General features: G+C 38.7%; 2 protein-coding genes across 2 annotated transcripts; both read left to right on the top strand.

Annotated features, from left to right (window-relative positions):
• Positions 1–5,005: 5,005 nt before the first annotated feature.
• LOC139142047 (cell adhesion molecule 3-like) lies at positions 5,006–8,640 on the top strand. The gene has a single exon (XM_070711841.1). It carries the CDS (start codon positions 5,116–5,118, stop codon positions 6,301–6,303), a length of 1,188 nt encoding a protein of 395 aa, XP_070567942.1. The 5' UTR covers positions 5,006–5,115; the 3' UTR covers positions 6,304–8,640.
• Positions 8,641–15,078: 6,438 nt separating this feature from the next.
• On the top strand, positions 15,079–16,338 carry LOC139143026 (cell adhesion molecule 3-like). Its single transcript, XM_070713216.1, has one exon. It carries the CDS (start codon positions 15,079–15,081, stop codon positions 16,336–16,338), a length of 1,260 nt encoding a protein of 419 aa, XP_070569317.1.
• Positions 16,339–23,892: the final 7,554 nt, after the last annotated feature.

Raw genomic sequence — 23,892 nt, 5'->3', positions numbered from 1 at the left:
GGAACGATTGCATGTCATTAGAGAAGCGCGTATTGCAGGTGTTATTAGTGAGGCCGATGTAAACCTTCTCCTTGTTGACTCCCGTAAGAAGAGTAGAAAGACACACAGATAGACAAATACTAGACACTGTAGACAGACAGACAGACAGACAGACAGACAGACAGACAGACAGACTGACAGATCGGGAGATAAATGAATGGATAAATAAATTGTTATATCGCTCGATTATAGATTGGTGTCCGGACAAAGAGCAATTGAGCGTTCTCTAACAGTCAGCCAATGAGAAACAACCCATTGTGCCAAGATTCTGAAAACTTTATATTTAACCTCCTTACATTTCTACGATCCAAACGCCAGTGTATTAAGATACGGTCGAGTTAGAGCAAGATCCAGACTGCATCACACATTTATCGTCAATATGTCGAGCTCCCCGTCTCCTTGCGAAGTCGAGAGTGTAGTGTTAGTCCCACTTGAATCAATCGCTTTATCGTGACAGGGTTTTTTATCGGAAACAAGAGCGCTCAGAAAAGAATATCAATACTAGAGCGCCGCTGCTTGCTCAAGGACAAGCGTCTAGGGAGGCACTAACATGGGAAGTTACTGATTGGAATGAAAAGGTACTGTAGACGGCGATCGACAGACCATAGTATAACACATGCCTACATTACGTATGTTGTGATCTCTACGTAAATTAAGCACTATCTAACATGTCCCCGTGCTTGCTGCATTAATTTTTTATAATTCCATTTTTTGTGATATCATGGTATGGTCGCAATTTTATATACAGACTGTAGATCAATATATTTCTGAGTATGAAGCTGAAATCGATTAGTGCCTATGGCAACTATTTTTCAGTCCCTTTCTCACGAACACGATTTGAACTAATTTAGAAAATAGGATATTGTAATAATATTTGTTTAATAAGCAAACTTAAGCTCATCTACTTTTCGTTTTTTGCAATTCACTTGTTTTTATGGGTAATTTGTAATATTGCAACCTTCAGCTATAGGGCACCTGACACTTTTGATAAGTTGACAAATAAAAGATCCAATTTCCCGAAATTAGTTCTGATCGTGTTCACGTAACAATTTGTCATGAATGGCGGTGTTTTCTTTACAATAAATTGTATTCAGTTGACATGTAGCCTACATGAGAAATATTATAAGTGCATTAATTTGTTGTAGCAAAATCGCTATTAAATGATGGAAAAGTGAGACAATGGGAGAAAGAGAGGGGGAAGGATGGAGGGCAGAGGCAGAGGGTGATATATATATATATATATATATATATATATATATATATATATATATATATATATATATATATATACACTTATATATATATATATATATATATATATATATATATATATATATATATATATATATATATATATATATATACACACTTGACGTAGTTGAAATTGCACAAATAGAGTGTTTGATCGGCCTCAATATAAGTTGTGTTTGTAAAATGATGAGGCATACTAATTCATGGCCTCATCTCTTGCATTCAGACTTTCCTCTGTGTGTTGACGAGTGATATGAATACCAGACATCACGACTGGCTAGATGGGAGTGCATCGGGCATGCACCAAGCCGTGAGTCATCTTACTGATTAGAATACACTGTGACGTCATTTCTTGTCTTCCAGCTTCACCTTCCCTCTTCCGCAGCACGGTGCAAACTGAGAACTCGATACGCGATAGGTTTGCTTCGATTCCGGCAAACAAAGCCACAACGCGCTTGTTTTCCGCCACGATCGCTTTGTGATGATTTATTTGTGACTGGAGCGTGTAAAAATAACAACGCGCATAGCAACGGAAAGGGAAAGTGGGTCAACCGATATCGGCCCATGCATGCAGTCTGGTGAATGCCTGTGCGGTGACGTTTGCCGGGGACGTGATGTGAAAACTAATCGCTCAGCGGCGGAGAGCGCCCCTATCTAGTCACAGCATTACAATGGAGTGCGTTACGCGTGTGATACGTATCATTACGCTGAAAAATTCGCTCCTAATGACCGATTGAACCTTGGATTTATCATGCCGTTTCCTGAGATGATAAATTTACCACATCATGCTCGACTCTGCTATCAAATTTTTCATTTGCCTTGTTGTCCAATGCACTCGTTTCGCAATGTTTTTTTGCAAGAACGCGCTCGAATCATCGTTAGCCAAGGCTGTTAAAAAACGCTATACAGAGCTATGACGTCATCGCGCTCGAACCATCGTTACCCAAGGGTGTTTGAAAACGTTATACAGAGCTATGACGTCATTGATATCTCTTGCTTAAGGTGACTATCAGACTATTCGGAGATGGTTAAAAAGCAATGGGCATTTTTCAACTGCTTGTTCGTGTTTTTCTCTTAAAAATTTGATTCCCATAGATTTTCGTGTATTCGTCATAATATTTTTTATATACAAAGCTAGACCAGCCTGCTAGTGGCTTGGCGGTTTTTATGCCTCAATAAAAGGTTCTCAATTTCATTACCCCGTCTCCTATGTGTATTAACCATCTTTATATTCGATATTTTGTGTGTTTGTCTTAGAAGTCTTTGCTTAGGTATGTGCTAATAGCCTTGGACCAAAGTATGCGATCACAAGGGGCCAACGCCATCAAGCGCCGTCACTCAAATATAAATATAAATGGATCACTCTACTCACGCAAAATTAACTCAAGAATTTTTTTTTCTTAAATTTATTTAGATTATTATGACATTATAAAAGCAATAGGCTCGGGCAAGTCTCATAGAAAGGTTTCGGAAAATCGGTAACTCCTTACTGAAGTAAGAATACATTCACTCATTAAACCGAATTTCTACTATGACAAGATCGTCTCTCAAACGTTAATTGGAAAATTCAAAGGTTATCTCAGTGTTGCTGTATTATGGCCGTACCAATGAAGCAGCGATGTCGGTTCAGGAGGCGGAGGCACTTCATGTGGCGCGATTGATTGATATATCGAACCTCATCGACAGGAAGTGTCTTAAACTTTGGTGGGCGCCACCAACGATAACCCTCAATGCTCCCCCTCCCTCCGCCTTCTGTCTCACTTATCACTTATACAAAATCTCTCTCTCTCTCTCTCTCTCTCTCTCTCCTCTCTCTCTCTCTCTCTCTCTCTCTCTCTCTCTCTCTCTCTCTCTCCAATCAACGCGCAGAGCTGTTGTTGTTGTTGTGACGATATGGATTCATAACTGTTAGCAACATAATTGGCTGTGTCACCGGCCGGGGCAATCTCTCTATAACTATATTGTAAAACCTGACGTAAACGACAGCGTGCCAGTGAGTGCTGACATTCAACCGAAAAACGTGACACATGTTACGAATTTTTTCGTTTTCTGTTCGTCATACTTGGCTGAGCAGAGTTACCCAAGTAATAATGGCTTGACTACACTGTAAGGTTGTTTTTATAGTACACAGTTTATTGTCTTATTGAATCATTCTAAAATTCCGGGCGTATAATTTGTCAACGGGACGTGTATATGTGTCATGCTTAATATTGCGTATCGTGGACAGCTGAAATTAAATCGGACAATTCACTTGTCAATATCAGTATTGTGTAATATACACACTCTGTTGTGCTCAAACCATGTAAATCTATAGTACCCTGAATTTCAACATAATTTCAGTTATCAAAATGTGCCGTATTGCTTCTTTAAAATCATAAACATTTACCGTTATTGTCCTACATATTCCGTGGCCCTAATTGGTGTATAATCCTTCAATAATTCCATGACAGATATGAACACTTTTAACTTCCACAAAAGCTGTTATTTCTTGTTGATTAGGGCAGAACAGAAACTGTAAAAAATGATAATTATAAATGGAAGCCGTGATCTTTTGTTTGCGTTATGATTCCCGATATTGCTATATCTGAAGAAATTTGCCTACGCAAACACAACAACATTCGAAGGTAATGTAGCTGAACCAGCTGTTACTATATTTGCCATCTGTGTGGCGTCATGGACATTTCTGGCTGCTTTCCTGGGCTGATTGCTGGGAGTTCAGAAACTAATAACATGCAAAGAGCAAAAAAAAATGACTCGGTCTTTCAGAAACAATATTTGTCACTTTACTTCTGCAAGTGTTGTAAACATCGGATTTAATTTTAGCACGACTTTCGGTCCATATCGCGAGGACACGCTTTCCGATCAGGCTCGTTCTAATGATATTTATTGTTTCGGTAGATCGTTTGCACGGAAACTCTTTTATGAAAATACGGTTACATTTCAAAATATGGTCAACAACTAAATATGTCTGTGTATACATGATTGCGCGCTGTCATGTACGAACAGGATACACGCAATCAGTTACCATATGGAAATGATAACATTGTGTTGTTTAATTCTTGTTTTTTTTCTCTGTGTGCTGGTTAATTTCTCAGAGAGAGAGAGAGAGAGAGAGAGAGAGAGAGAGAGAGAGAGAGAGAGAGAGAGAGAGAGAGAGAGAGAGAGATTAATAAAGAAAACACAGAGACACAGACAATACAGAAATATACGGCCCAGGAAGACAGTCAGTCAGCAGGGAAAGAGAACGGAGATGGGGTCCATATCCATATCGCTCCATTCTCAAGTGTGGTTGCATTTGTGATTTAGATTTTGCATCTTGGTTTTAAGTTCTGTCGTCAGACGTGGAAGTGAGCGCTTCCGGTATTTTAATGTTTATTTTCTCATTTCAAGGGGGAAGTGGGCATATGCAAGCTGCGACCCTGATGGAACCGCCTCTCAGCGAAAGACGCAAATCAAAATGTCTGATTGCAGGGCTCATTTATTACACAGCGATTCTATGCGTGTCACTTATCAGAAAAATAACTTTTGTACAAGTCGCTTTTGCCTTTCATTAAACGGCTCCATCTCACTTATCTCGTCAAAAGTATTTAGACCAATCATGGTCTGATAATAATGAACTATCAGAGTCATAGGTCAAGTCTATAAAAAGACCCTAGCGTTACCAATATGCTTTAATCACCATCATTATAATATTATTATTAAGTATCAAGTTATCTTTTAACTGTTCAACACGCGCAGAGAGTGAGTCATTTTTCCCGCAGGGAACGGTATGAGCGTATGCTATCGTCAAACACCTATTGTGTTCTGTAGTTTGAAGGGAAATTGATGGTACTACCTCGCCTTTACAGAGACATGGCTCAGTGTGTGTTATTGCAGTTCGGCCTAATTTTGGCAACTCTGATCGCCTCCGCGGTGGCGACAACAACGCCGGCGTTTGTGAGAGAACCGAACGATACAGTGGTGATGGAAGGAGACACAGCGGTCCTGATGTGCAGCGTGGCTGACCTACGTGAAGGATACGAAGTGCGATGGGAGAGCGACGGAGAGGGCACGTTCACAGCGAACACAACGGTCTATGGGGAGTTTCTAGGAGACAGAGTGGAACCATCCAGGTACAGTGTAGTCGGGGATAGCACGGTCGGTGAATTCAATTTACAAATAAAGGGTGCTGATTTAACAGATGCTGATCAGTACATGTGCACGATTTTTGCCAGTGGCCGATTTTCTCGCACAGTATCGTCGACCTCGAAAGTGAAACTTACTGTGGATTCTACTCCGATTGGATATTATCCCAAGTGTCGTCCGTCGACATTGAAAAACTATTACCTAGAGGGAGACACGCTTGAGGCAAAATGCATATTTCGAAACACAGACCAAACGCTAGAGTTGCAATGGTATAAATCTGGCATGTTACTGAGCGGGAATCGTCCGTACAGCTCTCTCGCTGATGTTACTTATCAGTGGCGGTTGAGCGCTGCCGACAACGGCGCAAAGATAACGTGTGTCGCCAACGAAACCTCGACATGCGATGTTGGACCAGTGGAGATTTATTTCAAGCCCAGACCAGCGATGGTGTCTGCGGTTGTCGAAGTCATTGTTGGCGAACCGGCTGTGTTCGAAGTTAACGGCGATTGGAACCCGATACCTTCACAGTACTCCTGGTCGGTAAATAACGTGGAAGTTGGTAACAGCTTGCAGCCAAGATTTTCCAACAATGGCTCAATTTTGACAATTTTGGAAACGCAGCTGCAGGACGACAATGCGTCGGTGTCATGTGTTGTCACAAATTCTGTAGGCAACGCACGTGCAATAGCCAAGCTGCGCGTGCGCCCCTCTCCGGTACAGACAATTTACACATCGACAAAAACAACCGATATCGGGGTAACTCAAATAAGGAGGGTTGACTGGGTCACCTCCGCTGTGAGTCCACTGAATGAGAGACCTCTGTCCTTGATTGTTATCATTGTGGTTGTTACGGGAGGTTCGATGTTTTACTGGCGATTGCGGTCTTAATTTTCTATTTCGCATCCACGCGCAGGGACAAAAAGCGGAACATGCGCGGCTCGGCGTACCATACCCCGGGTCCCATCCGCACCAATGCGGTCTAATTGTATGGATTGTGCGTGCTCAATCGCCACAGACATGAAACTTAGCTTGGAAGCAACACGCCTGTCGTTATGCTGGTATGTATGGCGCATGAAGTGTCCTTTACAATCAAATCAGCCCGCATCGTTCACGTTCGATTCATTCCTGGATTCATCTCTGTGTGGAGTCTTGAAATAGCCATTACTAATCTTTTGTTTGCACGGATAACAGAAAGGGCGCGGTTGGACGAAGCGAGGACTGTAGCAGAAAATTCACTATCAGCATCTGCCATTTGTATGAATCAACAGAAGAAGAGGCAACTTTTCATCATGAAACATCTTATATTACTCAGGAGCAAAACAAAACACGTTGTGAGACGGTGAAAATGATAAACAGAAACACAAGGAATCCGTCATTGAGGGCGCTCTTCTAGAAACGACACACCCAATTGGCTTTCTCTTCTTGCCATAATGCTGTGGAGAATTAAACAGCTGCAAGAGAATATTTTAGGGTGTAGATTGATTTTATTCTACAGAAGAAGTCACCTTCTGCAAATAAAATCCAAACAGCACATGTTCTGCAGTAATGTCAAAATAGAAAAAATCAAGATGTCAGGTTTTAACAGTTCTTATGAAAACCAAGGGTCAGAAGACTATTTATATGCAGTAATTATGCCTGATTCAATTTTTCGCTCACAGTCGAGCAGATTTATCATAGAATGACGTTTTACAGATAACCTTCACAATGGTATCTGATAATTTAATCAGCGGTCGAACCGTTCAAAATCGTACACACTGACTGCAGGGAGTGGCTCCGTGAGTCATTTAGCATATTATCTTACCAGAGAAATATTTATACCGTTCAAATAATATTTGTCATTTAAATTTTATGCTTATATTAAATCAAATGCTTTTAGTAGATAATCGGTTGATTCATTCCAGACGTTGACATCTGTACCCCGAGATACCAAAAAATTACATTTTTGAATCACACAAGCACACAATAATCTAGAGTCCCATCGAACAATCAATCGCCCATGATATGATATTCGCATTGAGGAACAAAAATAATAAAAAAGTGTCGCTAAAGCTGCATTAGGTGTTACGTTTTGATGAATTTTCAATCATTTTTGTTCTTTGTGTAAATCAAAATTTCATGTTCTACGCAAGAATATCTCACCTAAATGCCCAGATGCCGACACAGTGAAATATATGTTATGTCAAATTTTATTTTTTAAACGGAGTTCTAATTAATGCTGATCTTAACTCGAACTTGAATTCATTTGTCAATTATCATATCGGGTATTGTAGACAATGTATAATATTTTGAAGGCTTATGCCGAGTATGTGGGAAAAAATCGGGGAAGAAGAGCGAGAATAATTTTCCATTTGCTATGACCACAAATTATAAAAAAATGTCAAATCATACAGCTACTGTGCCTTTAGCTTGGCAACCCAACTATGTATGCGTTAGAGGCTACATACACGAACAAAGAAACCAATACACAGCGCACATTGCTTGGCAAATATTCCTGGCTGCCTGCGTGTCCCTTTGTGCTAACCCATCTCTCAGTGCAGCATCCCAGCTCCCTTCCTACACCCCTCATTGAATGGGGCACATTGTAGATTCTGCAATTTAAATATTTTCTGTATTTGAAATATACAATATACCTGAGTAACATTAGAAAAGAACAAATTGTAAAATCACTGATATCACACAAAAATTCTCAATTGCAATTCTCATATAAATTTATTCCATTCTTTAAATTGTATATACAGTGGTTTGCAACAGTACTGTGTGCTCCTTTTTCAATTATTTTGTTTTAATAATATATATTTTAAACATTTTTAAACATATGTTCGTCGAATTCTATGCTTCCATAAGTAAGGGTCGTTTGATTTGGTTTTATAAAATGAACGATAAGTATGTATTTTAAACATTTTTAAACATACGTTCTTCGAATTGTATGCTTCCATAAGTAAGGGTCGTTTGATTTGGTTTTATAAAACGAATGAGAGTAACTCTGGAGTGGAGTGGAATACCAATGTCTATGTTCACACTCAACTACAACCAGTCTTGTATTTATTTATTTATTTGTTTATTTATTTACTTACTCAATGAAGATTTCTTATTTGTCAGAACTAATGCAAGGTAACCTGTTTTCTAAAGGGAAAGAATTTGTACAGGATGATTATTAATTTTGTTACAAATGATTGTGTAAAACTTTCATAAAGCTTTTAAACAATAAATAAGTAAACAGAGAAACATTGTTTCCATGTAGTATGGTATGAATATGAGCGCGCAATAGGCGAATTAAAATTTATAGAAGTATCGCTATCTCGACCAGGCCTAAGGTTTTCCGTTCAACAGTCATTTTGATATAAAACGGTATTCAACAAACCAGTAATGCGGCGGAGAGGTAAAACACAACAAGTAACGCCATTAAACATATCTAGTGCTTCTCCTTTAGCTTATTACCGTGGCGTCTGTCGATGAAAGGTGCGTGGTGGAAAGGCCGCAACCTTGGAGGGCCTCTGAGCCACAGGCGAAGGTCGACAAATACTTATCCGGCACGTCCGTGTTTTATATTACTTCTAATCTACGCTAGCATATAGTGTGCGAGATACAATGTTGCATGCTTAAGTGGAAATATCCAATGGGAAATTGGAAATCTTTTCTATGAGTTCTATTTAAATCGGTTGGATAGGGAGCGAAAGACGATACCATAGCAACCAGCGAGGAGTTCACCATACATGCGATACGCAAAATAAACACTCGTTTAAAAGAGGCAGCGCTGTCTCCATGGTGATAGACGAATCTCAGATCATTAACTATTTCTGTTACTACATGCCAGATGTGTAAGAGGCCATGGATAAAATCAGACACGCGCATTGCAAACGTTTGCCTTATAAACCCCTCCCTGAGCAAGAATTTTGATGTGCCGAAATCGACATCATGATTGTGAAGTTCCTCCGATACGCGGTACATTGTTGAAATTTGTTGTTGGAATTTTAAAATGCTCACAGGCTTTTTGAACGACAAATATTTCAAAACAAGATCCATACGGTGATTGTGTGTCTAGCTTAGATACGTTTTGTATTACTTCGCTGTGGCACACACAGTGCGAACTTATAAACCTTATTATCGTTTAAGAAATATATCCTTTCCCCTAAAACCAGTAAGCTGGCTTTATCAGCGAATGTTTCGGTTATCCACGCGATCTCTCACTTCGCATTATTATTATTATTATTATTAATTCTTAACAAACGCACTACACATACGTCTCAGTGCATTGTACATACAATAAAGGACAAAAAAATAGACAAAGTTATCAAATAGTGCATGTGCTGTGGTGCGCATGCCCGGGCACAGGGAGGGCGCTATTTGATCGAGAGGAAATGATTGTGAGATGCTACTGTGGTGTCGAAAGTTCAAAACAATTAATCAATTCGTTTTATGGTGCTGATTGACTAAAAAAGTGCAATTCCACAATATGGCGGAATAACCGATGAATTGACATTCGAAAAATAAATGAGAATGTTTACATGTGATTGAACAGGAGCGGTAAGAAAATTTTGTTCAAATGAGTTTACTACACTCAAACCGGATGACTGTCGTGATCGAGAATTGTATCTTATACAATTATCAGAATCACGTAGATATTTAAAAGAAACCCGGAAGGATCTGAGGGTAACATTTACTCACTTGTTCGCAGGGAAAGTCAACTAGCCGGTTTTTAGGCGTTTTTTACATTATACTATCCCTTTGTATTGCGAGAAAATTAAAATTCAATATATATATATATATATATATATATATATATATATATATATATATATATATATATATATATATATATATATATATATATAAACACATTGAAGGTAATTTGCAAATGTGTTGTCACTGCGACCGTGCTTCCCATGCAAACCTGCCAACAAATTTTCTCCACTCCACATGGAGAGGAAATCCCGACATTTGGTCTCCCATTATCGTTCTCCCTCATCACATGATATAACCTTACCAGTCAATATCCCTTAACAACCACAGTCAGACCCTGGTCTGTCTTCTGAGCAAGCGTAACTGTTTTCTCCGAACGCCAACGATAAAACTGTCCGGTGTAGCTAAAAACAAAATACAACGAAATCTCTTTCCACAAGCAGCTCTTGGATACGGTTGTACGCCCCATGGCTTATCCACAGTAGTTTCATGCAAACCGAACGGTCTATGCAGCTCAAGACTTGTACGTTAGGTAAGTTGCTGAGCTGTTTTGACCGGATTCAACTACGTTATTAAGAAAATCTTAAATGACACAATTGAAGGAGATTTCTTCTGTGTCGTTGTTCCTGTATGTAAGCTTTACTTCTATATTTAACGTTGTTTTCATAATCATTCGGACCCCGCAATAGGCCTTAGGTTGCTCTGTGTGACTCAGAAAAGACCGATAAACACGATTGGAACTAATTTGGGATAATTGGATGGTGCAGTTATGTTGATTTAATCTACAAATGTTATCTCATCTGCTTTTCTTTTTAAGTTACTCACTTGTTTTTATAAATAATTTGCAATATTGCAACATTCAGCTATAGGGCACCTAATACTTTTGAGAAATTTGAAAAATATGAAGATCCAATTATCCCAAATTAGTTCCAATCGTGTTGATAAGAGATGGATATAATCAGATTAAATTTCTAAAGAGTTGGTGACTCAGAGAATCTGACATTCAACTTATTGGCATGAGACTGTTAAGTAATTTGCAGTAGTTACGTAAGATATTTGTCAATCATAATGCTTGTCCTAAATCTGTTTCCTTCGCTTGTATTGTCTTTAAGATATAAATAATTTTTGTACTCTTTCTCCCAGCTTCCCCTCTGTCTCTCATACCTCGCGTGACTCTTTGCAATTCCTTGGTTACAGCATATCTTAACATCTGGTCGGAAGTGAGATATATGAACAAATGGAAGAAGAAGGTGGTATCGATATCGGTATCACGTATTCGAGTCATCGTCCGTCATCATGGATTTTCAGAAACGTAACGCTTCTAATTTTTGGTCATTAGAATGTTTCATTTTACGTGGTTTCATTTTGCGTGGTTGTTGGTGATCTTTCCTTTTTGTGTTTACATGGATAAGAAGAAAAATCCTTTTCTGTTAACATAAAGGATGCGTTATTTTGTCGCTTGTATCTGCGTATTATTTATTTCCTCTCCGATGCAAAATCATACGCATAAACCAGATTTCGTGACCGGTTTTGAAGGCACACTGTGGAAGTGGAGAAAAATCTTGAAAACAAGCCACCGTCTACACAAGTGCGCCGCCAACGGTGAATACTGCAAACTATGTCATAGCACAAGGCGAATAGCCATATGGCACAATGACAAACTTTGCTACATTCTGTCCCTCGATTTCGAAGATGATGTTGTGGACATTACTAAAACATCCTAGTTTTTACTGTCACTTAGTTGAACTTTGTTGCCGGTCATTCAGGACTTGATATCAGCGATGTCGTTTTGCATGATTGTATGATTGGTCCTTTTAATCATTACGTTACTTTAATGGAAATTATATAAATGGTTAAGTTAATGTCTTTCATTTTACCACGAACCTTACCGTAAGACATCCTTTCCATTTACCGTTCCAAATTCTGTAGGAAAGTTACAATCTTTGCAATAGGGGACGAGGAATTCGATAAATTCACAAAAAAAAAAAAAAACATTAAACCTTATGGAACGGAGATTTTGATCACACTGATAGTTTACTACCAATCTTGTAAAATGCTATACGACAGAGATGCCATATAAATGGACGGTGCATATGGTCTCTCATATCTATTCTACTGAACAATACAGGAAAACACATGATTGTGATTGATAATTGAATTTGTTATTGCTTACTCTGTAAAGCTGGTTGTCTTCAGCCACGGTGGAGGGACCGTGCTTCAGCAAAGTCATTGCGTTCAACTGAATGTTTCCTAACAATATCTAAGGGAAGTCCAGTGAGCAAGACAGTAAGTAAGTCGGAGAACGTAACCTGGTAACCTTGGGGACTCAAAAAGAAAGGTGATAACGAATTTCACATGGATGGCTTGGGTCCCACCGGAGGGATAAAACTTGAACCAGAGCAGAGATACCGAAAGTGTGTACAAAACGGCGAGCCTAGGCAAAATTCCATGATCTGTAATAGTGAGTGCTCCGGAGAGGTACAACAGAGGGCAGAGGGAGAATTATGGTAATTTGACCGTTATCACTAATAGTCAAAAGATAACAAACATTCAGCAGAGTAGCGTCTTGACTATGATGAGGTCTGTCTTTGAATTGGATTGGAACTGAGAAAATCATTGGACACATGATAATTTAGTTACTTAGGGGTGACCCTCTCAGTGATCATTGACAAAAACGGAAGATTAGATGCTGGACGATCGTTTTTGAGGTCATTTGACTCAGTGATGGTTAACGGAAACGGGAGGAAAGCGCATTTGTAAAAACTGACGGAAACTGGAAACAATGATTAATTGATGTCACTTGTAGTGTAGGGTAGTAGTGCGTTTAAACAATCCAAAACCATGTACCTCAACGGGCTTAACATCGAGATAGAAGACTGTGGGAACATACTTTAAAATGGTGCGTTCGACAGTCTCGCCATATTGGGGATGATTTAGGGGTTGGCAATCTAAACAAACTGCAGCGAGTAAACGTGGTTTGGAGGGTTTGCAGTCAAGATTAGCCCTGATGGCTTTGATTTTGCCATCATTGAAATCAAGAAAACGTTGTGGTAGCATTCTCGTGATTTGTAGCCTGAGCTCCAGAAACTTTACAATAATTTCATTAGTGTGTTCATCTCTTTTTAAGTTATGGCTAATGCAAAGTCCCAAGCACAACCTCCAAAACTGAGCCCTGAATAATTGTGAATGAGTTGAGTGCCATATTTTCATAATTGTACATGGTGGAGTGTCGGGTCATTGACCACGTTTCGTGGCCCCAGTGCATTAGCAATACGCGGTATTTATCGCGTCAAAGTACGCTAATTTTAGTGAAACCTTGAAAATTTAGAAAATGAATCAATGCCATCTACCTGCTTTAGTTTGAAACATTTGTGCATATTTGGAATATGGAATTTGGAATATTTGCACATGCTAAGCATTTCACTGTGGCCAAATGTTGAAATATTTTAATCAGAACTTGATTGAATATTGACCCCTAGCTATACTGTGAAGTGTTGACACTTTCAAAACGACATGCTTGAACATGCAAGGTTGCTACAAAGTTCCATAGAGATGGCCGATAATGCAGAGATGATCAGGTGTAATAGCACTGGGAACGATGGTGGAGTGTGTAAGATTGCTGTAAGTTTTGTGCTATAACTAAGCCAGAATGTGGCCTTCATATGAATGGCTTTTGTAACCTAGTGATTACGGCACTATGTATAGAATGCTGCTCCATAATTCTAGACCGATTAGGATCGTAAAGGCAGTCGTAATATAAATCAAATATAAATCAAAGACAACTGATGAACAAAGCAACATGTTGCTGTACACGAAGAGATCGGGAAATCTCTTTCCTTGAGAGTGGATCTGTAAGTTTATTTCGGTATCAATGTTAATCAGTGCCAGTCTCGTTGTATCAAATCTCTGCCGATTTAACGTGTGTAAAACAATGCTGAAGATGTCTTGAGAGAGTTTTGGTGGAAAATCCAGGACAATTTCTTTATGAAAATGCCATTGGTCAATACGGCGTGTATGTGTGTCATGCCAAATATTGTACATCGTCGACAGCCGAATTTTTACCGGACAAGAAGTATTGAGTAATACACATACGTCTGTTGTATTCAAACTATGTAAGTCTAGTACTTCGCATTTCAACATAATTTCTGTAACTTACCAAAAATTACAGTATTGCTCCTTTAAAATCATAAACAACTACCGTTCTTGTCCTAAATATGGTGGCCCTGATTGGTATACAATTCTTCAATAATTCTATCTCATATATGAACACCCTTAATTTCCGCAAAAGCTTTTATTTTTGGTTAATGAGGGAAGAACAGAAAATAATAATATGGTAATTAAAACTAGTAACCGTGATCTTTTCTTTGTGTGACTCTCAATATTGCTATTTCTTAAGAAATGTGCCTTCCCAAACATCAACGTTCTGAAGGCAGTGTAGTTGAACCAGCTGTATCATGCGCCATGGACATTTCTGGCAGCTTTCCTAGGCTGGAGTTCGGAAACTAGTTAACATGCGAAATTATAAAGAGCAAACAATGACTCGAACTTTCAGATACGATATTTGACACTTTTCCGTTGGAAGCATTTAAACAATGAATTTGATTTTAGCAAAACTGTCGGTCCATATCGCGACTTGGACATGCTTTCCGATCGGGCTCGTTTGTACGGAAGCTGTTTTATGTACAAACAGTTGCATTTCAGAAAATGGTCAACAACTTAATATGTCTGTATATACATTGCGCGTTTTAATTTACACCCAGATCTTTGCACATGACGTGTGAAAATCCGTTTCCATGTGGAAATGATAAAATTGTTGTATTATCATCATTATAATATTATTATCAAGTCTCAAGTTATCTTTTAACTGTTCAACAGCGAGTTAGTCATTTCATCGCAGGGAAAGGCATAGTGTATACTAGTAGTATAGTGTGTGTTCTGTAGTTTGAAGGGAAATTGATGGTACTACCTCGCCCTATCGGAGACATGGCTCAGTGTGTGTTATTACAGTTCAGCATATTTTTGGCACCTATGATCGCATCCGTGGTGGCAACAACAGCAACGCCGGCGTTCGTGAAAGAACCGAACGATACAGTGGTGATGGAAGGAGACACAGCGGTCCTGATGTGTGGCGTGGCTAACCTACGTGAAGGATTCGAAGTGCGATGGGAAAGTGACGGAGTTGGCACGTTCACAGCGAACACAACGGTCTATTGGGAGTTTCTAGGAGACAGAGTGGAACCATCCAGGTACAGTATAGTCGGGGATAGCACGGTCGGTGAATTCAATTTACAAATAAAGGGTGCTGATTTAACAGACGCTGATCAGTACATGTGCACGATTTTTGCCAGTGGCCGATTTTCTCGCACAGTATCGTCGACCTCGAAAGTAAAACTTACGGTGGATTCTTCTCCGACTGGATATTATCCCAAGTGTCGTCCGTCGACATTGAAAAACTATTATCTAGAGGGAGACACGCTTGAGGCAAAATGCATATTTCGAAACGCAGACCAAATGCCAGACTTGCAATGGTATAAATCTGGGATGTTGCTGAGCGGGAATCGCCCGTACAGCTCTCTCGCTGATGTTACTTACGAGTGGCGGTTGAGCGCTGCCGACAACGGCGCAAAGATAACGTGTGTCGCCAACGAAACCTCGACATGCGATGTTGGACCAGTGGAGATTTATTTCAAGCCCAGACCGGCGATGGTGTCTGCGATTGTCGAAGTCATTGTTGGCGAACCGGCTGTGTTCGAAGTTAACGGCGATTGGAACCCGATACCTTCACAGTACTCCTGGTCGGTAAATAACGTGGAAGTTGGTAACAGCTTGCAGCCAAGATTTTCCAACAATGGCTCAATTTTGACAATTTTGGAAACGCAGCTGCAGGACGACAATGCGTCGGTGTCATGTGTTGTCACAAATTCTGTAGGCAACGCACGTGCAATAGCCAAGCTGCGCGTGCGCCCTTCTCCGGTACAGACAATTTACACATCGACAAAAACAACCGATATCGGAGTAACTCAAATAAGGAGGGTTGACTGGGTCACCTCCGCTGTGAGTCCACTGAATGAGAGACCTCTGTCCTTGATTGTTATCATTGTGGTTGTTACGGGAGGTTCGATGTTTTTACTGGCGATTGCGGTCTTAATTTTCTATTTCGCATCCACGCGCAGGGACAAAAAGCGGAACATGCGCGGCTCGGCGTACCATACCCCGGGTCCCATCCGCACCAATGCGGTCTAATTGTATGGATTGTGCGTGCTCAATCGCAACAGACATGAAACTTAGCTTGGATGGAAGCAACGTACACGCCTGTCGTTTTGCTGGTATGTATGGCGCATGAAGTGTCCTTTACAATCAAATCAGCCCGCATCGTTCACGTTCGATTCATTCCTGGATTCATCTCTGTGTGGAGTCTTGAAATAGCCATTACTAATCTTTTGTTTGCACGGATAACAGAAAGGGCGCGGTTGTACGAAGCGAGGACTGTAGACATTAACTCACTATCAACATGTGTCATTTGTATGAATCAACAGAAGAAGAGGCAACTTTTCATCATGAAACATCTTATATTACTCAGGAGCAAAACAAAACACGTTGTGAGACAGTGAAAATGATAACAGAAAACATGCGGAATCCGTCATTGAGGGCGCCCTTGCAGAAACGACACACCCAATGTGATTTCTCTTCTTGCCATTATGCAATGGAGAATTAAACAGCTGCAAGAGGATATTTTAGGGTGTAGATTGATTTTATTCTGCAGTAGAAGTCACCTTCTGCAAAGCGAAATCCAAACAGCACATGTTCTGCAGTAATGTCAAAATAGCAAAATCAAGATGTCAGGTTTTAACAGTTCTTATGAAAACCAAGGGTCAGAAGACTATTTATATGCAGTAATTATGCCTGATTCAATTTTTCGCTCACAGTCGAGCAGATTTATCATAGAATGACGTTTTGCAGATAACCTTCACAATGGTATCTGATAATTTAATCAGCGGCCGAACCGTTCAAAATCGTACACACTGACTGCAGGGAGTGGCTCCGTGAGTCATTTAGCATATTATGTTACAAGAGAAATATTTATACCGTTCAAATAATATTTGTCATTTAAATTTTATGCTTATATTAAATTTAATACTTTTAGCAGATAATCAGTTGATTCATTCCAGACGTTGACATCTGTACCCCGAGATACAAAAATTTTACATTTTTGAATCACACAAGCAGACAATAATCTAGAATCCCCTCGAGCAATCAATCGCCCATATTCGCATTGAGGAACAAAAATAATAAAAAAGTGTCGCTAAAGCTGCATTAGGTGTACGTTTTGATGAATTTTCAATCATTTTTGTTCTTTGTGTAATCAAAATGTCGTGTTCTACGCAAGAATATCTCACCTAAATGCCCAGATGCCGAGAAAGTGTAATATATGTTATGTCAAATTTTATTTTTTAAACGGAGTTCTAATTAATGCTGATCTTGACTCGAACTTGAATTCATTTGTCAATTATCATATCGGATATTGTAGGCAATGTATAATATTTTGAAGGCCTATGCCGAGTATTTCGGCAAAAGTCGGGGAAGAAGCTTAAGAGTGAGAATAATTTCCCCTTTGCTATGTGACCATTAATAATAAAAAAATGTCAAATCATACAGTTATTGTGCCAATAACTTGGCAACCCAACTATGTATGCGTTAAAGCCTACATACACGAACAAAGAAATGCAAAGCGCACACTGTTTGGCAAATATTCCTGGCTGCCTGCGTGTCTCTTTGTGCTAACCCATCTCTCAGTGCAGCATCCCAGCTCCCTTCCTACACCCCTCATTGAATGGGGCACATTGTAGATTCTGCAATTTAAATATTTTCTGTATTTGAAATATACAATATACCTGAGTAACATTAGAACAAAAAAAATAAATTGTAAAAGAAAAGAACAAATTGCAAAATCACTGATATCACACAAAAATTCTCAATTGCAATTCTCATATAAATTTATTTCATTCTTTAAATTGTATATACAGTGGTTTGCAACAGTACTGTGTGCTCCTTTTTCAATTATTTTGTTTTAATAATATATATTTTAAACATTTTTAAACATATGTTCGTCGAATTCTATGCTTCCATAAGTAAGGGTCGTTTGATTTGGTTTTATAAAATGAACGATAAGTATTATTTTAAACATTTTTAAACATACGTTCTTCGAATTGTATGCTTCCATAAGTAAGGGTCGTTTGATGTGGTTTTATAAAACGAACGAGAGTATCTCTGGAGTAGAGTGGAATATTATTGTCTATGTTCACACTCAACTACAACCAGTCTTGTATTTATTTATTTATTTGTTTATTTATTTACTTACTCAATGAAGATTTCTGCTTTGTCAGAACTAATGCAAGGTAACCTGTTTTTCAAAAGGGAAAGAATTTGTACAGGATGAATATTAATTTTGTTAAAAGTGATAATGTCAAACTTTCATAAAGCTTTTAAACAATAAATAAGTAAACAGAAAAATATTGTTTTCATGTAGTATATATGGTATGAATATGAGCGCGCAATAGGCGAATTAAATAGAAGTATCGTTATCTCGACCAGGCCTTTTCCGTTGAACAGTCATTTTGATATAAAACGGTTTTCAACAAACCGGTAATGCGGCGGAAAGGTAAAACACAACAAGTTACGCGATTAAACATATCTAGTGCTTGTCTTTTAGCTTATTACCGGGGCGTCTGTCGACCAAAGGTGCGTGGCGGAAAGGCCGCAACCTTTCAGGGCCTCCGAGCCACAGACGAAGGTCGACAAATACTTATCCGGCACGTCCGTGTTTTATAGTACTTCTAATCTACGCTAGCATATAGTGTGCGAGATACAATGTTGCATACTTAAGTGGAAATATCAAATGGGAAATTGGAAATCTTTTCTATGAGTTCTATTTAAATCGGTTGGATAGGGAGCGAAAGACGATACCATAGCAACCAGCAAAGAGTTCACCGTGCATGCGATACGCAAAATAAACACTCGTTTAAAAGAGGCAGCGCTTTCCATGGTGATAGACGAATCTCTAATCATTAACTATTTCTGTCACTACATGCTAGATGTGTAAGAGGCCATTTATACAATCAGACACGCACATTGCAAACGTTTGCCCTATAAACCCCTCCCTGAGCAAGAATTTTGATGTGCCAAAACTGACATCATGATTATGAACTTCCTCCGATATGCAATCAATTGTTGAAATTTGTTGTTGGAATTTTAAACTGCTCACAGGCTTTTTGAACGACAAATATTTCAAAACAAGATCCATACGCGATTGTGTGTCTAGCTTAGATACGTTTTCCATTACTTCGCTGTAGCACACACAGTTAGTGCGAACTTATAAACCTTATTATCGTTTAAGATATATATTCTTTCCCCAGTAAGCTGGCTTTATAAGCAAATGTCTCGATTATCCTCGCGATCACTCACTTCGCATGTGCCGTGGCGCTATTTGATCAAGAGGAAATGATTGTGAGATGCTGCTGTGGTGCCGAAAGTTCAAAACAATTAATCACTTCGTTTGATGGTGCTGATTGACTAAAAAAAGTGCTATTCAACATTATGGCGGAATAACCGATGAATTTACATTTGAAAAATAAATGAGAATGCTCATTTATGATTGAACAGGAGCATATATATGGTCGGAAGGGAGATATATGAACAAATGGAAGAAGGTGGTATCGATATTGATATTACGTATTCGAGTCACTGTCCGTCTTCAAGGATTTTCAGAGACAATACGCCATTAGAATGTTTCATTGTACATGGTTTGCTAGAGATCTTTCCTTGATTTGTTTTTCATGGATAAGAAGAATCCTTTTCAGTTAACATAAAGGATACGTCATTTTGTCGCTTTTATCTGCGTATTATTTTTTCCTCTCCGATAAAAAAATTACACGCATAAACCAGATTTCATGCCCGTTTTTGAAGGCACACTGTGGAAATGGAGAATACGATGGTTTTCAATCGGGCTCGAACCCACAACGCACGGTACCCAATTACCTAGCAGCAGAGGCCGCAAACAGAACCGCCCGGCTAAATCCCCAATCTCAAAAAGATTGGTTCAATAACCGAGCTAAGGATGTGGCAAACAAGCCACCGTCTACACAAGTGCGCCACCAACGGTGAATACTGCGAACCCTGTCATAACACAAGGCGGTATGGCCATATGGCGCAATAACAAACTTGTTACATTCTGTCCCTGTCTAGGGGAGTACAGAACAGCAAAACGAGACAAGATGGGTAGCAGAATTTATTACTTGTATTTTTTTCTAGTTCAATCGAAAAACAACAAATACTCAAACAAATGTCCGTGTGTCTTCGAAACTTGAGAATAATTAGTGACGAAGACAGAGGATATCATTGGCCTAAGCTTGGGTTCTACTGGAGGGATAAGATTTGAACCAGAGCAGAGCGGATTCAGTAATACTGAATGTGTGTACAAAACGGCGAGCCTAGAGGGACAATTCTATAATCTATACTAGTGAGTGCTGCGGAGAAATCCAACTGAGGGAGAATTATTGTAATTTGACCGTTATCTCGAGAAGTCAAAAGATAAAAAATCAGCAGAGTAGTGTTACGGTCTGGACTGTGATGAGGTCTGTATTTGAATTTATTGGGACTGAGAAAATTATTGGACACATTATGATAATTTATTTGCTCAGGGTGACCCTCTCAGTGATCTTTGACAAAAACGGAAGATTAGAGACTGGGCGATAGTTTTTGAGGTCATTTGACTCAGTGATGGTTAACGGAAACGGGAAGTAAGGGTATTTGTGAAAACTGACGGAAACGTGGAAGAAATAATTGATTAATTGATGTTACTTGTAGTGTAGGGTAGTAGTGTGTTCAAACAATCCAAAACTATCTCAGCGGGCTTAACATCGAGATCTAAGGCTGTGGGAGAATATCTAAAATGGTGACAGTCTCGTCATAATTGGTCGGTAATCTTAACAAGTTGCAGCGCGTCAACGTGGTTTGGAGGGTTTGCAGTCAAGATTAGCCCTGATGGTTTTGATTTTGCCATCATTGAAATAAAGAAAACGTAGCATTTTCGTGATATGTAGCCTGAGCTCTAGAAACTTTACAATAATTTCATTAGTGTGTTCATCTCTTTTTAAGTTTTGGTTAATGTTAAGTCTCAAGCACAACCTCAAAAACTGAGCCATCAATAATTGTGAATGAGTTGAGTGCCATATTTTCATAATTTTACATGGTGGAGCGTCGGGGTGTTGACTACGTTTCGTGGCCCAAATTCAGTACCAATACATTTATCGCATCCAAGTATGCTAATGTATAGCGAAACCTTGAAAATTTAGAAAATGAATCAATACCAGCAAAGCAGAATTATAGAAATATCACAGAAGCTTTACATTTAAAAAAAACAACAACATGTAATCTGCTTACATTTCTTTGGATTTAAACTCACATTGTCATCTTGAGATCGATCACAGTTTATGGTGAGATCATCATTATCACGTTTGTGTTCTCAGAGTGTGATGTCATTCATAAAAATTATCTGAGAGTTTCTATGTGTGTGTGACACGGCCAAGATACACAAATAATATACAAGTGATATCGTTGAAAACATCTATAAGTAGTTGAAATCATCTTTAAGTAGAATTCCAACTTACATGTAGTTGATTTCAGTTACATTTCTGAGCTCAACTAGACATACTCGCATATCTGGGTGTTACAATGGACTCTGCCTGCACCATGTCAGACCATGTTACAAATGTTTGTAGATCAGCATCACATGCGATTTGGAGGTTAGGAAAGATTCGTGATCTTCTTGACCAACGTACCACGGAGAAACTTGTTCATGCCTTCATTACATCACGTTTAGATTATTGCAACAGTCTTCTTTTTGGTCTTCCGAACTTTGAAATACGTAAACTCCAGGCTATTCAAAATTCAGCCGCTCGGCTTGTTAGCAGAAAGAAGAAAAGGGACCACATAACACCAGTACTGCAAAATTTACATTGGCTTCCAGTCCAGAAACGAATTGATTTTAAAATTCTTTGTTTCACTTATAAAATTCTTACAGGCCAAGCCCCTGACTATCTAGCAGAAATGCTTACAGTACGTCATACTGGTCGTACACTTAGGTCCCAGTCTAGTGGTGCGATCATTTTGCATCAGCCTGTTTGCAACACGGCTTTTTATGGCAATAGAGCCTTTTCTGTATGTGCTCCCCATTTGTGGAATGCTTTACCATTTGTGATAAGGCTTGCTAATTATTATAACAATTTTAGAAGTCAGTTAAAAACTTATCTTTTTAGCTCATTTTATTCCTAGACATTTTTTAAAATTTTGTCTCCTTGCATTTTATTGGTGTTTTCTCGTAATTTTTATTTATAATTTTACCTTTTTTTTTTAGTGTTGTGTAAAGCGCATTGAGATTTTTAAAATGTAATGCGCTCTATAAGAAATAAATATTATTATAATTATTATATGCATTCTTTATTAAAAATATAAAATGGAATATTCTCGATCAGAACACTCTTTACGATAGAAAACACACACAAGAGTAAAATTGAGTAAGTAACTTTGATCTTAGTGTATTCACTTTTGTTTCACTGTGAAAATTTGGTTTTCAAATTCTTCTGAAAACCACGAACTCTAAAGTTTTAGCCATCGATCTGTTTCGAAGACCTACTCTTTCAATTGTAAACCGTGTTTGTTTGGCAGGAGGAACACAGGCTGTCAAAAACTATCGCTAACAAACAACTGACCTGTTAAATGTGAAAATAAAAGAGATGCGGATACTGCCATGTAAGCGCGATTTGGCACGAAAATATCAAAGAGGGCCTAAAAATGACCAAATTCATCAATAACCTCAGAAATACCGACGAAATAGGCTGTTAGCAGAAAAAATGGCGAATAGTCACGATTGCCATTTATTTATGCGTTGTTTCACCCAAAATATGCCTTGAAAATTACTTTCCGATTTAAACTACCTTAAAACATGGACGTTCTGGCAAATTACAAGAACCCGGGTTACATGCAAACGGTTATATCGAGCTCCGTGTAAGACACGGTCCACCTGTAGCAAAAAACATGCCTAAATTAAACAAAATCGTAAATTCTTTAAAAAATTACGTCAGATTTGTTATTGAGATTGTATTAACTTGTTCACTACTATGACAACGCATAAATACAAGAATTGCTGATAGCGACCAAGCAGCCGAAAATTTTTATAACATTTCCCTGTCAAAATTGTTGTAAAGCGGTAAAATTCCAACCGCTACACAGTACATTTTGGTCATTTTTGTCTACATATTTGGATAGAATACCTGCTCTAAGTTAAATTATTGGAAATAGTTTATATTGAAAATGCGAGCCAACTAAAAATGCCGGACTGTTTAGATTGTTTAAATATTTTTGAAATGTACTTCTTTCGTGTCAATCAAATTGTTGCACAGGCTTTCATGACATCTTAAATCGACTGGCCGCTTTAGTTTGATACATTTGTGCATATTTTGAATATGCACTTTGGAATATTTCGTTATCTTCCATATGTTACTTGGCACAAGCTTCATTTGCACATACTAAGCATTTCACTGTGGCCAAATATTGAAGTATTTTAATCAGAACTCGATTGAATATTGAACCCTAGCTATACTGTGAAGTGTTGAAACTTTCAAAACGACATGCTTGAACATGCAAGGTTGCTACAAAGTTGCATAGAGATGGCCGATAATGCAGAGATGATCAGGTGTAATAGCTCTGGGAACGATGGTGGAGTGTGTAAGATTGCTGTAA

Source organism: Ptychodera flava, chromosome 10 (assembly GCF_041260155.1).
Source record: "Ptychodera flava strain L36383 chromosome 10, AS_Pfla_20210202, whole genome shotgun sequence".
In the NCBI taxonomy this organism is placed as follows: Eukaryota; Metazoa; Hemichordata; class Enteropneusta; family Ptychoderidae; genus Ptychodera; species Ptychodera flava.
The sequence above is the reverse complement of the archived record's forward strand: the minus strand, read 5'-3'. Positions and strand labels throughout refer to the sequence as shown.

Coding starts and splice junctions, on each gene's coding strand:
- LOC139143026 (XM_070713216.1), top strand. CDS start 15,079: ATGGCTCAGTGTGTGTTATTACAGTTCAGCATATTTTTGGCACCTATG.
- LOC139142047 (XM_070711841.1), top strand. CDS start 5,116: ATGGTACTACCTCGCCTTTACAGAGACATGGCTCAGTGTGTGTTATTG.